The sequence below is a fragment of the Carassius auratus genome, unplaced genomic scaffold, assembly GCF_003368295.1.
Source record: "Carassius auratus strain Wakin unplaced genomic scaffold, ASM336829v1 scaf_tig00215829, whole genome shotgun sequence".
Classification (NCBI taxonomy): Eukaryota; Metazoa; Chordata; class Actinopteri; order Cypriniformes; family Cyprinidae; genus Carassius; species Carassius auratus.
In genome coordinates this window covers 3588-24653 of record NW_020528262.1, presented here as the reverse complement: position 1 = coordinate 24653, position 21066 = coordinate 3588, and the positions used below count along the sequence as shown (strand labels likewise).

Below are 21066 nucleotides of genomic sequence, written 5' to 3'. Positions count from 1 at the left end.
AGCAGTGCACAATATAGGTTTTGAGGAAGAGAGTCATTTTAATTTGCAATAAAGTAGTTATACGAAATGGATTTCCAAAAGTACAACAGGACATTTAATGAGTCAGAGGATGCTTGTGCTTTTGGTTTCCTGTTGTAGTGTCAATTTCAGAACCCCATTATGATGTACCATTTACATCAAAGTCAAAGATTTGCATTGTTCTCTGATGTAAACTCTAGCATTAATGCCTTTATTAGGAATTAAGTGTGTTGACATACAACAAAACACTGAAAGCTATCATCATAAAAACTTGACAAAGCCAAGAAATGCTTATATGGTTATTTGAAATTGTCTTTGTTTTTTGTCAATTACTAAATGGATATCCACACAAGCATTGAATAGGCTGAATAAGCTGTAATATTAAAAAAAGGCAATTGGATTGTGCTTAAACCATTTATGATCTTTAGAAATACTGTTAGAATAGAGGGGAATGTTCATTGCAAAATGTAACTGCTGTCATCATTTACTCAGCTTTATGTTGTTCCAAACATGTATCACTCTTCTGTAATCACAATTTTTTGCAGAACTCAAAAGGAGATTTCACACTCAAGTCCGGTAGGTGGTGGATGTTCACCCTTTATGTTGGAATGCAATCAAAACCCCAGAGGCCGGTTGCACCAGCTGTATATGAGTTAAAACTTACCCTAGTTTTGACATAAATGGGCACTAAGTTACAACTTACGCACTACAAAATATTTGCACCATTACACTTAGTTTAAGTTTAACTCTACATATAAACTAAATATTTACGGAGGCGTCTGGTCAGGAGTAATGGTTCGAATAAAATAGCAGACTGAGTGAACTGCATCAATATGCACTTCTTTTACCCGACAACCTGCAATCCTTTAGGCCTCTATGATGCTGCTGCCATTTATACTAATGAACATATTAAGAGAGAAAACAACATGTGAATAAACATACTTTGTTGTTGTTTTGTTTCCGTGTCTTTAACGCCCCATTTAGAGTGTGCCTCTGTGCGCTGGTCCGTGTTGTTCATGTCAGATGAAATAATAAATAAATGACATTTCTTATGTTTTTTTTTTCTTTCAGTATTTATTGATCCTTATTTATTTCAATTACAGTTTCTGAATGTTATTTACATATAAAAATAGCTTACGTGTAGACTAATGTTCGTTTTCAATGGAAACTTATTTTTACCATTAGTATTCTTGAGACAAAATAAGTTAGAATGAAGGATAAATTAAAATTCATAGCATTTAAACAAGTTCTGCTCGCATATTTGAAGGTTTCTATTGCATGATGTATGGTAGATGTCATATTATGCGACTTTGCATTACTTTACGGGGAGCTTACGAACTACTACCTACGTCCTGCCTTATGTACAAATTGGTGCAACCAAATAATGTATAGATTTAGTTACAAACTAGCTAGTGTTTACAAAGCTTCTAGTGTGGACTTAACGTTCTTATTTAAGTAAGAACTTACGAATGGCTGGTGCAACCCTACCCAGGAGTAGCAGGTTTACATCTGTGCCACCTACTGGACTGGAGTGTGAAGAAAGTCATACATTAGGGTGAGTAAAAGATTTTTGGGAGAACTATCCCTTTCAGATGGTTAAATGACCTTATACATTGTCAGGTTTTTAAGTGTAAGATGTGCATGTAAAGTAATCACCACATTTGTTTGGTGTATATGTCTCTAGGTGTCTAGCCTGTACCTGTACGACAGTGTGCTGATGTTGGCCAATGCCTTCTACCGGAAGTTAGAGGACAGGAAATGGCACAGCATGGCTAGTCTGAACTGCATGAGGAAGTCAACCAAGCCCTGGAATGGAGGCTGGTCCATGTTAGACACAATCCAAAAGGTCTGAAGTCACTTTACAGTTCATCTTAATTTGATCTTTAGCTCAGCCCGCTAACATCCAGTAGTGTTCAATAAAACTGGTCTGGTTTGAATTATGTATATCTTTCTAAACAGAAGTTTTAATTCAAATTTTTTTAGGGGCGGATTTCTGGGCTAACTGGTTTAATGGACTTTCGAAGCAATGGGGCAAACTCTCATGTCCAGTTTGAGATCCTGGGGACAAGTTACAGTGAGACGTTTGGAAAAGATGTGAAGCGGGTGAGTGGAAATATTGTACTTGAGTGAGTGGATGTTACTTTACCAATAAATAAGAAAATGACATAAATTCAGATTATTTTAACATCATGTTTGCACAATATGCTATGCCGAATACTGACATTTAGTGTCTCCGCTTCTTACCCGGTTAGGATTAATTCTGAAAAAAAAAATATGTTTGAACCAGTTACTTGGTATTTGGATTAGTTTTTTTCAGGGTGTACACAGCTATTTGTTATTATTTGTGAATGGTTTACAAATTAGCTTTTTTTCCTGCATAATTATGCAGTTGTGTTATCAAAAGGGGCTTAGATAACCCACCAAAATCCTGCTCTATACAGTACATTGTGATTTATTTATTTTTTAATTAAGAAGAGCACTAATTCTTTTTCATAGAGGTCACATGTGGCTGGGAAAGAGCTGAGCCTATTTCTGTATTCTGGGGGCATTAGCTACTTCAAAATAAACAGACAGAAATCATGATGCACAACCAAAAATATCTGAAAGGAGAAGATAAGTGGACTGAAGTGAGGTGAGCGAGATAGATGGAAAGAGAGTACAAAGAACTGAATGATGGATCCTGCTGTGTGTTGAAATTGGAGACACTGACATTTAACATGGCCAAGATATTTTAACACACAAATACAAATAACTCATTAGATCTCACAACAAACACACAAACATCAACACACGTAGTAAAAAATATACATCAGAACTGGTGAATCTATCGCTTCTGTCTCGCTCTGTCTCAAGTTCTCTTTCATCTCTCCATCTGATGCACAAGAACTCATACGCAAATGCTTGCAGGGCAGTGGAAGTGTTTTGCGACATAGTTGTGGTCATTAGCAGGGCTGCCGGGTCTATCACACACCAAACAATCTCAATCTTCTAGCCTGAATATTAGCGAGTGTGTGAGTTGAACATGACCATTCCCTCTGGCAAGAAACATGTAGCTATAATGACTACACATACACACAAACACACACATGTACAATATAGCACCCCTACTGTCCAATACACTAACAGCTAAAAACACACACATTCTGCTGTCAGCATTAATATGCATTTTTCCACTCTGATCTCTTCTTAAAAGGATGTCTCCTCCTCAAGGCTCTCTAAAGCCCACATAGAGGCACTCTGCATGTCACAGACTCTCTTCCTGCAGTTTCAGCTTTCCTCTCCCTTTCTTTCTTTCTTTCTTTCTTTCTTTCTTTCTTACAGAATATACGGTTTAATTGTGAAAGGTATTAAATGATGCATTCAATTTATTTATTTATTTCATAAGGGGAGCAATATGTGTGTTCAAATGTTCAATGTTCAATATCTATATATATTTTTATCAGATAAAGTGTTAATAAAATACAAATTAAATTAGTAATTCAATTAGTGAGAAAAAATTGTGTATTTAATTTCTGTAATCTTTTTGGGAGAAGCTCACACATTTTTATTCTACACATTTTACAGTATTTTTATATTGTAAATATATTATTACTTTTTATACTACGGGGCCGTTGAATGCTTGAATCTGATTGGCTGATTGGCTTGGTGTCGTGGCTGCATTGCCACCTCAGGTGTGTATTATTTTTCTAATAATTCAACAGGCCGTCGTCAATTATTCCTTACATATTAACTTGGATTATACGTAATTTGGTGTGGGCATTTTTTTCATAACAGTAACATATTCACACACACATATACTGTATACTCACACAAATGAGCAATCAATGTGAACTGAGCTGTTCAGATGCACCCAGAAGTTGTCCTGACAACCCAACGATTGCTATAAAGCAAGAAAACGTGTCTAGTATACTGAATGTTTGGAATGAGGAGGTTATTTTTCAGCCAGATGTCAAGAGGAATCTACCTCCATAATGAAGACGGAGATGTTATTTTCTCTCTTTCTCATTCTCGCCAAATCCATCTGTGTCATTCTCCATCTCCCTCGCTCACTTTCTTTTAATCTTCTCTTTTCATTAAATTGTCTGTTCTTTTGTGGTGTTATCCAGATTGGGAAACCAAGCATCTTTTACAAGATGGATCTGTTCCCAGTCCTGCACACCCCAGAGCAGTTTCGCTCAGCACCCTAATGTGGAGAGCAGGTGCTATGAAGAGAAAGTCCTGAAATTTTGATGAACTTTACAAGCCCTTTAGTTGATTATTGAATTAATAGTAATAGGATCAGTCCTGGTGCAAAAACACACTAGGTTAATTCAACAACTTAATGATCTTATTAAACAAGGGAGGGAGAGGGAGAGAGGGACAAAAGGGAGTGAAAATCAGACTAAGCAGGTGTTGTCATTTTGTCCTGCAAATGCTTGTAAAAAATAAGGCAAAGTGACCAGCTACACACATGATATCAGCTGGTTTTGTGTTGGTATTGCAGTGACATTAGGCAGTAACATTGTGTTTCAGTCTGTCCAAGCCAACGTAGGTGACCTCTGCACAACTGGCCGAGCAGTTCCCATGGCAATAGGTTGACCGCAGGTTGCAGGTGAATCTGGGAGAAAAAAAAGAGCTGTAATGAACCTCTGTCCACCCCTGTGAGCATTTGCTGAAATTAAACATATAGCTGACCTTATGGGTTTAAAAGGTCACACATGTCTTCGTGTGAGAAAAAAAGAGTTCAGGTCAGAAGACGGGGACAGCCATGGCAGAAACTTCATTTTGTGCTCAGTGACCTATTTTGTGTTAAATTAGATTTTTGTTTTGGAATACTCTCCTGATGGAAGATCCAGACATGGTCCATTATAAGATTTCTAACAGAGGCAGTCAGGTTTAGTTTTTTTATCTGTTGGTATCTGATTAAATGCATTATGCCATCTGAACATGACATCCAGGACCGCTGGCAGTAAAACAGGCCCACGACATTAAAGATCCAGCAGTATATTTAACCCTGGACATGGGGTACTTTTTATCTCTGTTTGTACGTAACCCATCTGGTGGGTTTGCTGCTCAAAATCTCTTTTTTTTATTTTCGTCTGACCATTGAAGCCAGTGCCATTTGAAATTCCAGTTGTGTCTGATAACTGAATATGCTTTGGATTTTGGAGTTTGTTTCTGGATGAGCAAGAATAATTTTTCTTGAAACCCTACCGAACAACATGTGGTGCTGTAAGGCTCTTCAATTATTTATTTATTTATTTATTTTTAGTCTTTCTGACCCCAAGTCACAACTAATCTCTGCAGTTCTCTTGCTGTAGAGTCTTTAGCACTCAAACTCTTCTCCTTACTGTGCATTAGGACGATATAGACACTTATCCTCTTCCAAGGAGATTTGTAACATCTTTAGTTGATTGAAACCCCTTTATTATTGCCCTGATGGGGATTTTCAATGCTTTAGCTCTTTTCTTACAGCCATTTTCTATGTTGTGAAGCTCAACAATTATGTTCTGTGCATCAGAACTATATTCTTTGGTTTTACTACTTTACTCCTTGTGGATTATTAAGCAGTATTTGGCCTTTGTGTTCCTCATATTTATAATAATAAAAAAATCAGTCATAATATACTTCATATTATATAGATATTTTGCTCAAAATTATTTATAGGGGTGCCATAAATTGTGGCCAACATGCATTGAAGAAAAGCAATCATTTCATAATGAGATTTTCTCCCCACTTTCAATTGTTTTACGTTAATGATACGTTCGAATTTTGTGCATTTTTTGAATGAAAGATCAAAGGGAAAACTATACAGATTTGTGTGTGTGTGTGTGTGTAGTACAGTATATATATATATATATATATATACTGCAGTAATGAAATCCATTTCAGGCATAATACTTCCTATTTACACATATTTCTACATAATCAGATTTGTAAAATCAGGAAAAAAGGGAATTGTAAAATTGCATTTTATTTAGTCCTTTCCTTTGAGGCCAGTTCTTTTAAAGATTTTTTTGTTTATCATGCTTACCACGGCTGCATTTTAAAAAGTAATATTGTGAAATATTATTACAATAACTGTTTTTTTATGTTATATAATTAATGTTATTGACATTAAAGGGGGGGGGGGGTGAAATGCTGTTTCATGCATACTGAGTTTTTTACACTGTTAAAGAGTTGGACTCCCATGCTAAACATGGACAAAGTTTCAAAAATTAATTGCACGTTTGAAGGAGTATTTTTGTTCCAAAAATACTCCTTCCGGTTTGTCACAAGTTTCGGAAAGTTTTTTTTCGAGTATGGCTCTGTGTGACGTTAGATGGAACGGAATTTCCTTATATGGGTCCTAAGGCACTTCTGCCGGAAGAGCGCACGCTCCCGTATAGCGAGGCTGAGCACAGACATTTCACTGATCAGAGCGATTCACTGATCAGAGCGAGAGCGTCGCGAAAAAGTCACAAAAGAAGTGTGTTTTTGGTTGCCAGGGCAAGACAACCCTGCACAGATTACCAAAAGAGAAACAGCATTAAGGGACCAGTGGATGGAGTTTATTTTTACAGAGCATCAACGGAGTTGTGCAAGTGTTTGTGTTTGCTCCCTGCATTTCGAAGATGCTTGTTTTACAAACAAGGCCCAGTTTGACGCCGGATTTGCACATCGTTTATTTCTTAAGGATAATGCAGTCCCAACAAAAAAGGGTCACGATTGTGTGTTGGAACCACATGCAGTGAGTAAAACTGCTTCAAATATCTCTTTGTTGTTAACTTAGCTATCAGCGCGTAAGCACATCAAGTAAACAACATGCGATGTTGGCATCAAACTGCACTTTCCACATGTACAGCTTAAAAAAAAAGAAGAAATAAAGTGGAACTTAGTCATTTTCCAAAACCGCTAAGCAAATATATACAGTTTCAGTACATACCACACAGAGACGCCTTTGCTGATGCTGCTCTTGTTAAATTTCAGCCTCTGGATCTGTGTCACAGCTTCCAAACGCTCTCAACGCAAAAGCCTACTGGCACTTGTGATTCTTTAGCTCCGCCCACACGTCACGCCTCTAGGCGCTCGTGTTTTTCCGGGAAAAATCGGTACAGACTATCTTCTCTTATAAATACAGTATAATAAAAATAAATACTTTTTGGAGTTATGAAGGATGCAGTACTACTCTATAGGTACTCAAGATTAACAGGATATTGAGTGAAAACGAGAATTTCACCCCCCCTTTAAGCTTATATAAATATTTACACCTAAATATTTGTTACATATCCACTTTGACACAGTACTAAATGCAAATCAAAACTAGTTTATGATTCTTTTCTATATAACATTCTGCCAAACAAATCCTAAAAAATTGTGGTTACAATTGAATTGATTATGATTTGTTTTTCAGAAAATAAGGCATGCTTTGTAATATTAACATAGGTTGTTCATAACCTCTACTGACAAAAAGGTGCCAATGTAGTCTGTTTAAAATATGAAATGTTTCAATTCTTACAATTAAAATAAAATGTATATATCCATCATAATCAGTTTAAAGAGCCAGTAAGATGAAAATTCTAAGCTTCCTATCACTGTTTATAAGTCCTGTACATTAGGTTTAAATCCATCCAAGGTTAAAAAACATTGTCATTTTGTCGAAATATAATTTAAAATTACCTCAATTCTCAGAGATCCCCAAACGGTTCGCGCGAAGCTGTACTAAAGATTCAGTTTCCTTAAACCCCACCTTTCGGTAGCATACTGTGTTCTGATTGGTCAGCTAACATAACCAGTTTGGATTGGTTGTTCCGCACACACCTCCACGGTAAACTATGCGTTAGCATCTGTTTGGGGTGAATTATGTCTTATTCCTCTCGTCGCGAAGCAAACAGTAAAATAAAAAACTTGAACATTCTCGCTGCTTTTTCTTCTGTGTGGGTGTATTCAAGCTGCGCGCTTCAGTTTGAATCTGAATAGCGCGTTCAGCGTGGTGGCGTGTTCACGAAGGGAGACGTGAAAAACAGACATCGCGTTGTTTTCATATGGATTACTTTATCACAGAATAAAAAAAAAAAATCTTTCTATAGATATCTCTCTCATGTCTCTTCGTTGAGTATTCACGGAGTTACACTTCATTTTAATGACGTGTTTGTACATGACGATCAGCGCAGAGAAAGGCTGCAGACAGCACACATACTGATAAGACGCTCGGGAGAAAACAAACACATAACTTCATAATCATACTTTGCATTGTGATTCGCAGATGCTCGTTGTTCTATAACGACTCGTTTCAGCGATTCAGAGTCGCCTCCTTACTTTAGAAGCCAATAACTTTATAAATCGTGTACTTTTTGGTTTAATTATTTGCACATTGTTTACACAGATGGACAGCTACATCATACACTGTAATACAGGTAATTTTTGATTTCCCATCTGTGTGGCTCTTTAAATTGAAAAGTACAGTGAGTTGCACAAAAAGCAGCACAGTTGTGACAGATATTTTTTCTGTGTATTTTGAGAGTGTGATGATGCAGAGATGAGGTGAATTTTATCACTCATGAGAGTGAGAGTCTCATTTGATTTGATGAATGGTAATGAGTTTCTCTCACAGACTCAATAAAGAGGCCAAAAAGACATCTCTCTTACCAATCACAAAAACAGCAGCTTACAGAATCAAAAAACGTCAACAGCCCTCACGATACAGGAAGATATTAAAGCTTCATCTTTGCACCTGTAAAAGCCCCCCCCCCCCATCCCCGCTGCTCTGCATGACTCTTGTCTTGTCTCTCATACTGTTTCCTACTGTAAACTATTGTTTGTGTGTAATCCTCTCTCCCCGGCTCTTTGTTCCTCTGCATCTTTTCCCCATGTGTTCCCTCAAGTGGAGACGTCAGCTCTCTAAGTCACAAACAACAAAAGCTGTAAACTTCTGGCTCACGGACCTTTAGTCTTGACAAAATATTCATGTGTCTTCACAGGCGGGATTCGGGTTGTCTTGTAGCACAAATATTACAAACAAGAGATGAGAGAACGAGAGGCTATGAAATGGCACAACCAGCTCAAGAGTCGGGCAATACAATGCTGCCAACACTCTCAGTAAACACAAAAGACAGTCAGAGATGTATTATGTAAATGATGAAAAAAAGGACTACTGAAGCTGTATTTTCAGCTTGACGTCTGTGAACAGGAAGCTTCATTTATATTGAAGTATCGCTACTGTTGTGAGGGGTAACTGTTAATGGGCTTCCTGTCAAAGTAAATACTGGGTACTGTGACAATACTCATTGCTGCTCTGATTAAAAAAATGACAGTTCATTTGTTTTCTCACCTTCGTGTCATTCCAATGTAACCCAGAATTCTTCTAAATTTCTTCTTGAAGAAAGCATGTCATTCAGGTTTTGAACAATATGAGGGAGAGTTAATGATGACAGAAAAAACTGTCCCTTTAAGAGACACATGACACTGAAGTTTAGTCAATGTGAGATACTACACACTTGCAGATGATGGAAATCTCTTTTGTGCTGTAGGAACAGAGCTGTCTTTCAAGTGTTTACTGGTCTCCAGTGGACAAGCCACATTGCTCTCATCTCTGTCAACACACACCCACATGATTAACTATTTAACAGCACAGGCAAAAGCTAAAAGAGAAAATTTTGAAGGAAAGGCACAGGAAATAAAGAAAAGAAAAAACTTTAAGCCTCACCTGGGAAAACAGGGCAGAAAAAAAATAAAGCTTACTAAGGTGTGTATAGCAGACAGTTCTCAACTTGCTCTCTGGAAGCAGCTGAACAACTACATTTCTGATTCAACTTCAGTCCAAAGTAAGACTAAAACACAGCTGATTAAATCATACTATTCACAAATCAATTTCAACACAGTATGGCAAAATATCTCTGATGTAAAAAAAAAACACAGAAATCTCTGACAATCCCATGCCATGGAGTCAAATTAGCAGAGATGAGACCAGCTGTACAAAACTAGTTTTCTAAGCTACATTCGACTTTTAGACTACATTTGACTTCATTGGACTAACATCTCTGTGTTTATTACAGAGGTGGGTGTGTTTGCATACATCACAAATGACATATACGACTTTTACTAAAATACATATTAATATAATTGAAATGTATTATGAAAACATTATCTAAGTAAACTTTACATGAGTTTTTGTATGTGGTTGCTTATAATAAAACCCACATAAGTGAGTATAAAAATCTAGACATGTATCTTACCTAACACTGGTGTTGTTCAAATGGCCTGTCTTGGCAGTTTCCATGATTTGGATCTCCTCAATAATTTTATTATGTTATTTTATACCATATTGCAAGTTGCAGTATGTGGAAGATTGGTTTGCAAAAGGTTGGCCAAGAAATGCATGACGAGAAGCGTTGGGATAAAACTATATCAGCAATCATAGACATTTGCATTCAAAAGGGATTAGATTTCTCTGAGGACTTTTGACTTAGCCAAAAATGTAGGTCATTTGCTCTGGAAATTTTACAGAGGTTGCGTGTGAAAAACACAGACATGACAGATTCGGAAAGCATGTCTGTGAAACACAAATTTCTATAACGTCTTCCTGGAAAACTAGTCCCGTCCAAATTAATATTGTTTTTACACAACAGTTCAATAAACAATAAGTTAATATTAATTTACTAACATTTTAATCACAATATCCACAGTGACTGTCTTTTTTTTTGCTCAACCAATAGAAAAGGATCCAAACGAAGTGGAATCACTGTTGTGCATTTCCTGGCAACACACAGTAGTGGTGTTTTATATGGTTCAGTGACTCCCTCATAGAGACTTTTTTACATCATGTAGTATGAATTTAACCCAGACACACTGTAACCGTCATGTTGTTATTGTCATGTGACCTACCAGTGTCAGCTGCAATGCTTTACTGCCATTCACAAATCCTCTTCTATTGCCTGATTAGATTGTAGAGTCCTTCAGATGTGTACTTCAGTTTGTGTTTTTCAGATGCAACTATTCACTTCATTCCTGAATGAATTAGTAATTTTTTAAAAGAATTGCTCTAGTGAATGTTTTAATTGACTCACTCATAATGTCAGTAACTTGTTTTCTACCTGAATGGATCAGTGTTTTTGAATGAATCACTTGATTCAATTATTTAATGACTCTTCATATAGTCAGTTCCTTGTTTAATTTCTAAATGATTCAGCGTTTTTTTAATTAATTGCTCAAATGGGTGATTCATTGACTCACTCATAAAGACATTCCTTTGTTTCATTCATGAAAAAATGAGCATTTTTGACAAATCGCTTGAGTTTGTTGAGTTAATGATTCGACACGTCTCACTTTTGCCACTTACTGTAACTTGCTGTAAAACACACTGAAAAATCCCCGCTATTACTGAACTAAAAAAAAGAGAAAATGCCGAAAAGGATTTAATAAAAGAAGTATGGCATTTTTCCAAATTCCTGTTATCTTGTCTCTTTGCCTTTCTTTTTTTTTTCTTTCTGCTATTATGGGGTTATTGTTCACTACAGTGAAGATTTATGACTTGTGTCATTGGGGCAGATTCTAAAGCCTCTGTCATCCTGTCTCTCACAGAAGACTGTGAGGTCAAATGGTGGTCAGACAAGAGCCGTACATGATTTCAGGGTCAGAGTTACTTCTTTCCAAGATGTTAGTGTGGTGGCCTGCTGAATCCGTCACAGCGGATGAATGGATCTGGTGGGATATTGAGATTATGATGAATGGGCCTAGAGTTGAAGACAGATGCATCATGGCTTTCATCTTGAAGTTTAGCACTGTGTTTTACAGAAGCATTGTCATTACATGTGGATGAAGAATTTGAGCAGTTTTCTTTTGTCATTTCTACACTAGCTCAACAACTGGCTTATATGCTGCTAATGTGGTGACTTACAGACAGGATAATACCCACAAAGATGAGAGAGGTTTTGTTCATGGAATAATACAAAGAAAGTAAGATTAATTGAAGATGAATGTGCACGTTCTGTATTCTGTTAATGGTCCGTCTATGTGAGTGTACAGTAATAAAGTGGTATTCATATTTGGTTAATAATTAAGGCGTTTTCAAGGCAGAGCTGTATTTATATTTCTCAGAGATTCTGTTTTTTCTTCTTCCAGAAATCTGTGCAGTTATGGTTCTGCAGTAACCCAAAGCACTTAATTTACCAATTGTATTTGAATATGTATTTCTTTTTTGTAGACAAAATTTTCATCCTTTAAAGTTGAGTTGACTACAATGACATCATCATATATAATTCAAATTAGCTTTTCACTTTTCATGAACAGGACAGTTGAAAGGAGACAGGAAACATTGGGAGAGGAGTGAAGGGAACAGAACCTGGAACTGGTACTCCTGCATGGGGTTGCCTGAGGTCCAGCTGTGCAAAGTGCTGCCCACAAACTATGGCTCTGACAACATCATCATCAGCATACAGCATTTTCATACAGGATGTGACTGAAGAAAAGATGATGCATGATGCACTTAAACCATACAAAAAGCTAAAACTTAATCTTACCTAAACCTTTAAAACTATTGGTTTAATATGTATATCCTTCTATATTATTATTATTATTATTTATTTTATTTATTTTTTTTGTAGTGGCATCAGTTCAGCTTCAAGGCCTTCAGAAATTAAAAGGGGTAATATGATATGATTTAAATTGAGTTTGTTACATGCTCTTGGTGCATAAAGAAGATCTGTAAAGTTACAAAGACTAATGTCTCAAATCCAAAGAGACATTCTTTATAAAAGTTAAGAGTCAACCACATCCTCCTAAAACGTCTCATTCTAACACGCCCCAATGTCTACGTCATTGTGTGAGAAGATTTGCATAATGCCGCCCAAATTTTTGAGCAGTGTAGAGTAGTGCTTCTTCTTTGTTGTTTCTCCAATCACTAATGCAGACTGGCAAATCAGAGCACACCTAGCTTTTCAGACTGATGAGCTTTGTAAAAATCGACATGTTTTAGAAAGACCAGGCATAGAGGACCTACAATAATGTACATTATGTGGAAAATAATGTGTTTTTTTTTAACCTTAAACCACATAAACAAATTTCATTACATCAAATACACAAAATAATGTTCTTTTAGCAATGTAATATGACCCCTTTAAGAAACTTATGATAGAGTTGTTATTTTGTATTGTGTCTGTTTTATTGTATTTTCTGTGCTGATATTGATTGTAATCAACAGCCTGTGAAAGCATATTGACAAAAATAATTTTTGTGTGTGCACGCACTATTGAGTGTGTGTTTCATTTTAGTTTTAAAAGAGAAGGGGGAATGTGACGGTTGTTGCCAAGGCAACCACCTCACACACTTACATGAACATTTTCACCTGGGCGTGTAACAAAAGCACAAATAGGTGAACCTCTAAGATGAATCTTTAAAGGGCTACTGATTTCTGCTTGATGGTGAGGGGTCTGCCATAGACAAAAAGTCATCACGTGAGGTCATCTCTGGCTTTTAACAACTGTCCTGTTCCTCCATCTTAATCTTCTTTTCCCCTCTTACCCTTTTCTTTGCATTCATTTTTGATCAAAGCTCAATCCTAATTTTTCTTCCTCTGTCTCCCAGCTGGCGACATGGGATTCTGATCGCGGGCTGAACGGCAGTCTGAGGGAGAACCGGGCTGAGCATGGCATGCAAGGAATTACTCTGAAAGTGGTGACTTTACTGGTGCGTATTTCACTAAATGTTATTCAGCTCCCCTAAGTACAATCAGCGTCTTGCTGATGTCAGATTACTCTTACAGTCACTGTAGCATAAAAAGCATGACATGATTTACATACAGTAAGTAGGACATGTTCATGGAATAACATTTCTGTAAAGCAATCATTTCTGATCCCCCTAAAAACTATTTCTGATGAAAGAATGTTGTTTAAGACACTAACCCCATTCCTAATCTTAACTGTCATCTTAATACTTATATCAAATATCAAATCTGACTGGTAGATAGGAATGTAATTCCAGGAATATGATTCAAACAAATATGTATAGATTGAATAGTAGGAGCTTCATTCCAGAAATAACAAATAATTTTCCAGGAATGTGTCTTACATGTTCAAAGAGATAGTTCACCCAAAAATGAAAATTCTGTCATTAATTACTCACCCTCATGTCATTCCAAACCCGTAAGACCTTCATTCATCTAAAATTAATTAATATATTAATTTTAACACTAATTAATATATTTTTGATGAAATCCAAGAGCTTTCTGAGCCTGCATAGACAGGTATGCAACTGATACGTTAAAGGCCCAGAAAGGTAGTGAGGACATTGTTAAAATACTCCATGTGGCATCAGTGGTTCAACTGTAATATTATAAAGCTACGAGAATACTTTTTGTGTGCAAAGAAAAACAAAATTAACAACTTTATTAAACCATTCTCATAGGTTGAACCACTGATGTCACATTGACTATTTTGACAATGTCCTCACTACCTTTCTGGGCCTTGAACACATCATTTTTCATTTTTGGGTGAACTTTCCCTTTAACTATGTGAACTGCAGAGAAACATTGCAGTGTCATCTGTTCTTACACTCAATCTAATAGCTACTATTCAGATCTACATTTGAGTGGCCATAATTCTAAAAATTCTGGTATCAATCCTTAAAGCCTGACTCACACTACAGGTAGTATTGTTTTAAAACAATAACCGATTTTGAAATCTGGTTGTAGCACACACATGAGGAGAATCTTTGCAGATTATCTTCCCTCAAATATTAAACATGCACACACTACAAGATTTGAACATCGTGGCACATCACACACTGCAAGATATTATTAAGATTATCATGCCAGAGGGAGCGCCTCACGTGATCTCACGCAGCAGATCGTCACAATTTTATTACCTTTTTTTTTAAGTGCTAGGTTTGTGCACTCACACGGTGCATTCAAAACTAAGGCGATTTCACTCGAGCGCTTCTCTTTCTCCTTACAGTTGTGATGTGACATATTATATAGACAGTTGTGTTACTGCAAAATGTCAAGAAACAGTTTCCTCTATCTCCACTATCCAACGAAGCCATACATTAGCTGTTTTGCGCACTGGCTGTGAAAGTACTGATGTAATCATAAAGCCATCATCCCGATTTAAATCCAAAATATCAAACATGTTTGATAATAATCGGGGCTGCCCCGATTTGTGTGCGAACAGATCGGTTGGTGCCAGATTCGATCGGTGAATGCCTAACATTACCAGATAATCTGCACCAAACATCGGGACAGATCGAGGTGCTCGACAAGATGTTTGCTCCGATTCTCGGGAGGGGGAAATCGGGGCTAAAAATCCTGTAGTGTGAGCCAGGCTTTAGTCTATGCCAGTGTTTTTTGCCCCACTTATATGCCCAGCTATAATTTTATAACAATTTTTATGATAAGATATTTAATTCTAAAATATGTCCAACTATTTTTACAAATGTAATCAAATTGAATTGAAATCAGAATCGAATTGAAAGCTTGGTACTGGAATATATCATGGATCACAGTGACATTTGTTGACCAATGTTCTCATAAACACTATACTGTATGATACCACATGGTCGCGCTGTCTGGTTTTTGTATTGTCTCTCATTAGACATCAGTATTTTTGTCATGCAGACTTTCGATGGCTTTCTTCAGGGATTCCTTTGGGGTTTGATCTTTATTTATTCTGCACTATCTCTGTTGTGGTCTCTCTAAATACAATTACAGTGCAGCAGCTTGAGTCTCAGATATTTCATCTGTCTGTATTTGAGTGCACAGGGGCTGTTTCACGAACAGTCAATCTTGTTTGGTGGCAATATGCCTTACTGCAAATTGCCCAGGTGAATTTAAAAAGGTAATTTCTGTCTGATGAGGCATTGCACGCTTCCCTGGCCATGGTGTAATAGGTCGGCTGAAACACTTCATTTACATTAACCTGAGACCAAAGGGTCCCGGCTTTCACTGGTAAAAGTCTTATGTCAGCCAATGGTTTGAATGTGACAGAAAACCAATCTGACCACAGTCTAAATAAGGTTTGCAATCAATATAAAATCTTTTATTTGCAGAAATATGTCAAGACTTATTAGTCAGACTGTTCTTTGCTTCCCCTTCAAATGAGTAAATGATAAGATGCAATCTAAATCTGTCTGACACTAACGGCAAATAATAGCTATGTCAGCTCTGAAGCCTATCCATAACTGTCAAGATGCTGCCTGCGGGAGATACATGTGAATTGTGGGAAATCTATTCTAATGCCATTGTTTGAAAACATTTGAAAATTATTCCTCTTGTATATATTGAGAACAAGTTAAAAAAAAAATGTGGGATGGATGCTTGATCATTCAAAAGTTTGGGTTTAGTAAACATTATTATTATTGTTTTTTGTTTTTTTTACATTTTATTAAGCAAGGGGTTCATCAAATTGAGTGAAAGTTACACTAAAGACGTATAGAATCTTAAATTGCCCCTATTATGCGTAATGAAAGGTTAATATTTTGGTTTTGGAAGTCCACAACAACAGGCTGACATGCTTGCAAGGTCAAAAAACACTTTCATTTTTTTTAAATATGCATTTATTTATTTATTATTTTTAATTTTTTTGGCAACAACTCCCAAATGATTTGTTTAACGATTCAATATTCCAAACCCCTCCTTTGCGTGACCCTAAACTGCGGTGATTCGTCTAATGAACCAGTCTGTTGTGAGTGGTCTACTGTGTGCAGCATGTCAATAACAGAATGCCCATCATCATTACTTATTCCACAGCTTGGTGGTAAACACCAAAACAGCCATCGTATTTGTGTTAGCCCAGTGCAGAAACATATAGATAAAGCACAGTTTGTACATAAACTTTATACATGGAAAGGTAATTTTAAAAAATCCATAATAGGGGCACTTTCACAATATGCCACAAAAGATTTGTATTTCGAATAAATGTTCTTTTGAACTTTTTGCACACCGCCTGTTTTTTACACTGATAATAATAAGAACCAATCAGCATATTATAATGATTTCTGAAGGATTGTGTAACACGTTATCTTGGCCATCAGAGAAATAAACTACATTTTAAAATATATTAAAATAGAATACACTCATTTTGAATACTAATAATCTTCAAAAATATTACTGTTTCAACTTTATATTTGATCAAATATGCAGCCTTGGTAAGCATAAAATACTTCAAAAACAAATTTTGACACCCCCAAACTTTTGAATGGTAGTGCTTGTGTTGACAGAACAAGCATGTTCATCCTTTCATCACTGCTTAATTTAGTTCCAAATCAGGTTTCCAAAGTATAAAATAATTAAATAAATAAACAAGTGAATAAAATGAACCCCTGCATTTCTTTGTTGTCTTCAGGAGGAGCCGTTCGTAATGGTGGCAGAAAACATTCTAGGTCAGCCCAAAAGATATAAGGGATTTTCCATAGATGTTCTAGACACCCTGGCCAAAATTCTGGGCTTTAAGTATGAAATCTATCAAGTGGCTGATGGGAAATATGGCTCTCCTCAGGCCAATGGGTCTTGGAATGGACTGATTGGAGAACTAATAGGGAAGGTGAGATTCACATTCATAAAGACTATTCCATATGTTACTTGTATGTGAAACTGTGTATTCATATTAGTCATTTCATTGTTACCTGCTTTAGGCCCATATGGTTGGCATTGCACTTATTTTATTCTAACTTGTATAAGTGTACTGTCACTTATACAGGTGTATTATCTCACAAAGCATGTTCATTTATTACTATTCAGAGGGCAGATGTGGCTATTTCAGCCATCACCATCACTCCTGATCGAGAGAATGTAGTGGACTTCAGTAAACGTTACCTGGATTATTCTGTGGGAATCCTAATGACTAAAACAGAAGAGAGACTCAACATCTTCTCCTTGCTGGCACCGTTTGACCTAGCGGTGTGGGCCTGCATTGCTGCTGCCATTCCTGTGGTGGGTGTCATGGTCTTTCTGCTCCGACGCATCCAGTCTGTCCGCTCCCAGAATCCTCCTGGGCCCCACCAGCCTGCTTCTGTCACGACATCCTTCCAGAGTGCCATCTGGATCGTCTACGGAGCCTTTGTACAGCAAGGTGAGTTGGGTCACGTCACGTGAACATGAGAGATGAGTTATTGCTGAATAGTCACCTCACTTGGATGGTGCAATCAGTTGCTGACATTCTCGTCTACAGGAGCACAACTATTACAGTACTCTTATTTTAGGAAAATATCTTTTCAGTGGAATATATAATTCTTCAAATGTTTCTTAAGTACAAGTAACAGCACTAGAGACAATCCCTAGAGTCCTACATTTTGACTATTTGACAAAATATATTATTCCGTAAGAAGTCTACAACTCACTATTAACAGCTGCATGTGCCTAAAGGCGCCTATGAAGAAAGGAGCGAATGTGTTTTGTTGAGGTTTGAAATAAATAGCTGCACTTTTCCGTTCTGCACACTCTGGGAATCTTGTCAGTACCAGGCTGATTCTAAGTGTCTCCATGCGCTTTCAGATGTAGCAAGTTAGACCAAGATGCAAGCAATTTACAGCAGCTGCTGAATGACATTTACAGGGTTTTTTTTTTTCTACAGCTGTTTGCCAATTTGTAATTATAAGCCTTGAGCACATAAATTGATAATGAAACACACAGCAAGTAATTATAAAAACAGGTTGTGCATTTGGGTCACCTTTTTAAATAAACATTTACTTATCACTTATGAAGGACAATCATATGATAGCAGGTGCACTATACTGTTCAAATTATGTCAGGCCTCCTAGTAGCATGCCTCATTAAAAAATAACACATCATGAATAAACAGCTCTGCTGAATAAGTGTTAGGAGCCTTGAAGGCATAGTTCACGCAATAATTTCTTTTTTGCATGAACTTTCCCTGTATGAGCAAGGACAGTTTTAGCTTGTTGTCCATCATCAGTCCATTCATGCAGACAGATGGACTAGAGACACACTTCTGTGCAATTTATTTGAAAGAAATACTTTATTCAGCAAGGATGCAATGACGACAGTAAAGACATTTATAATGTTACAAAAGATTTATATTTTTAATAAATGCTGTCCTTCTGAATTGTCTATTCATCAGATGATACTGGGGAAAAAATACAATAAGGAAAATATTAGGCAGAACAAACATTAAGAAGATTTTTTTTTTCTTGAACAGCAAATCAACATATTAGAATGATTTCTGAATGATCATGTGACATGTAACGCTGGGGTAATGGTGCTGAGAATTCAGCTTTGTTATTACAGGAATACATTTTAAATTATGTTAAAATAGAAAAAATTTTTTTATATATATACTATATTTCTAGCCATATATAAATTTGTCATATTTTCCTTTGCCCTAAAATACATGCTACTATATTTTAAATGCAACTAATCATTAATTAAAAGATTTGTAACTATATTATGAAATACACTAACTTGGGTGGAGGTGCATGTTTAGAACAAAAATTATTAAAATATAAAAATTTTATGTCTGGGCATATAAAAAAAGCACAAGCAATTTATTAAGTTTTAGCTCGGGAGGTTAAATTTGAAACAAGCCTTATAATGAGCGTGGTTGCCCACTTAACCTTTAACCTTTCCAATTACAGACTCTTTGGATATTATTTAGGCCTAAAGGGACATTTCAGTTCTCAGATCATTTGGCTCAGTACCAAAAAAAACGCACTGCCCCTAACGAACTCAACTGAGCATGGTAGCGCCAGATCTTTTCCCTCGCCATTTTATTCTCACTGTCTCTGTGTCAGTGATGACATTTCCAAGGCTGTGTGCGCTGGAGAGGAATATTGTGTTGACATTTCAGCACAGGCTTATAAGGTGTTGAGCTTTTCTGAGAAAACAGGTGATGGGAGAATTAATCTTATTACATGGCTGGGTAAGACTTTAGAATACTGTTTCTTACTTACTGCATAAAAAATAAGAAATTATTGAATTGAATTTAATTTAGGTAAATATTTATTAACACTTGATTCCCTTGATTCCCTAGCAAGATGTGTTAACTAATAAGTGTGTAATACAATTTTATGATTGTGTTAAGTAACAGTTAGCTTATCAATAACTAATGTATTCTGCATTCATGGCTGCAGTGCTGTGTCACTGCCAGAAAGCAGCGGGAAAAGAAATAATTGAAGACTGAAAAAAGATAATCACAGATGGGTTCAGTGATATACAGTAGAACGGGGTCAAAGTTTAGCTGGTTAGTCTAAAAACCCAGTTTTTTTCTCTAATCCTTTTTTTTTCTTGCTGTATCAATATGTCTTTGAATTGGTGTCAGAAATGACGAGCAATCCGTGGAATGTTTTCTCTTCTTCCGTGTGTTTGCAGGTGGTGAATCCTTAATGAGTTCAGTGGCTCTCAGGATTGCAATGGGAAGCTGGTGGCTGTTTACCCTCATTGTCTGTTCATCCTACACAGCCAACCTAGCAGCCTACCTCACCGTAACCCGCATGGACAACGCTGTTCGGTGAGCTTACTAGTCCAGCTCTGTATCGAAGTGGCAGAACTCTACACATCTGCAAATGCTTGTCCATGCATTCTTGTAAACCCTGATTCATCACGCTGTTGTCAACATGGTGTGTCATAGAGCCTTATTAAAGCTGTCCCATCACTAAATGTAGCTCTGGGTTTAGGATATCACGTCACTGGATTGCCATCATTAGCATCAGATTAGGGCCTGTCATTCAGAAAAGCAGTCATTAGTCTGTCGGTCAGTGTTTACCTTATGTAAATGGCTCAAAATGCACTGTACCGTTTCAGCAAAGTTCAACGCTGGGTTTACAGGGTATGTGGGGTTAGAAAGTATCTACAAGTTTATGTGGGATAGAGAACACGAAAATGTCTGTATCCTCATTATTACTGTACATGGCTGCAGTCTTGTGTCACTTCCAAAAAGCAGCAGTAAGCAAGATAATGGAGGATGAAGTTAGATGAAATCACAGAGGGGTTCAGTGATATAGACAAGGGGTCAACGATTAGCTGGTTAGCATGAGGCATTTAGCCAAACTCTGTACAGAAAAGCATGTTTTTCCATTAACAGCCATTCAAAGCCATATGTTCTGACTGAAGGTTTGAATAAACTATACAACTATCAAAATCTGAAC

General features: G+C 36.8%; 1 protein-coding gene across 1 annotated transcript; it reads left to right on the top strand.

Moving 5' to 3' along the window:
* Nucleotides 1–219: 219 nt before the first annotated feature.
* LOC113095995 (glutamate receptor ionotropic, delta-1-like) lies at nt 220–20463 on the top strand. Its single transcript, XM_026261370.1, has 7 exons — nt 220–1573; nt 1703–1864; nt 2002–2121; nt 13558–13659; nt 17310–17507; nt 17705–18035; nt 20291–20463. The coding sequence occupies exons 2-7, from the start codon at nt 1736–1738 to the stop codon at nt 20431–20433; spliced, it is 1023 nt and encodes a 340-aa protein (XP_026117155.1). The 5' UTR covers nt 220–1573; nt 1703–1735; the 3' UTR covers nt 20434–20463.
* The last annotated feature ends 603 nt before the right edge of the window (nt 20464–21066 follow it).

What these genes read in the sequence shown, in the direction of transcription:
- LOC113095995 (XM_026261370.1), top strand. Translation starts at nt 1,736, where the DNA reads ATGTTGGCCAATGCCTTCTACCGGAAGTTAGAGGACAGGAAATGGCAC. An exon ending in TGAAAGTGGTGACTTTACTG is followed by an intron (nt 13,660 to 17,309) that starts GTGCGTATTTCA and finishes TGTTGTCTTCAG; the next exon opens with GAGGAGCCGTTCGTAATGGT. An exon ending in TTGGAGAACTAATAGGGAAG is followed by an intron (nt 17,508 to 17,704) that starts GTGAGATTCACA and finishes ATTACTATTCAG; the next exon opens with AGGGCAGATGTGGCTATTTC.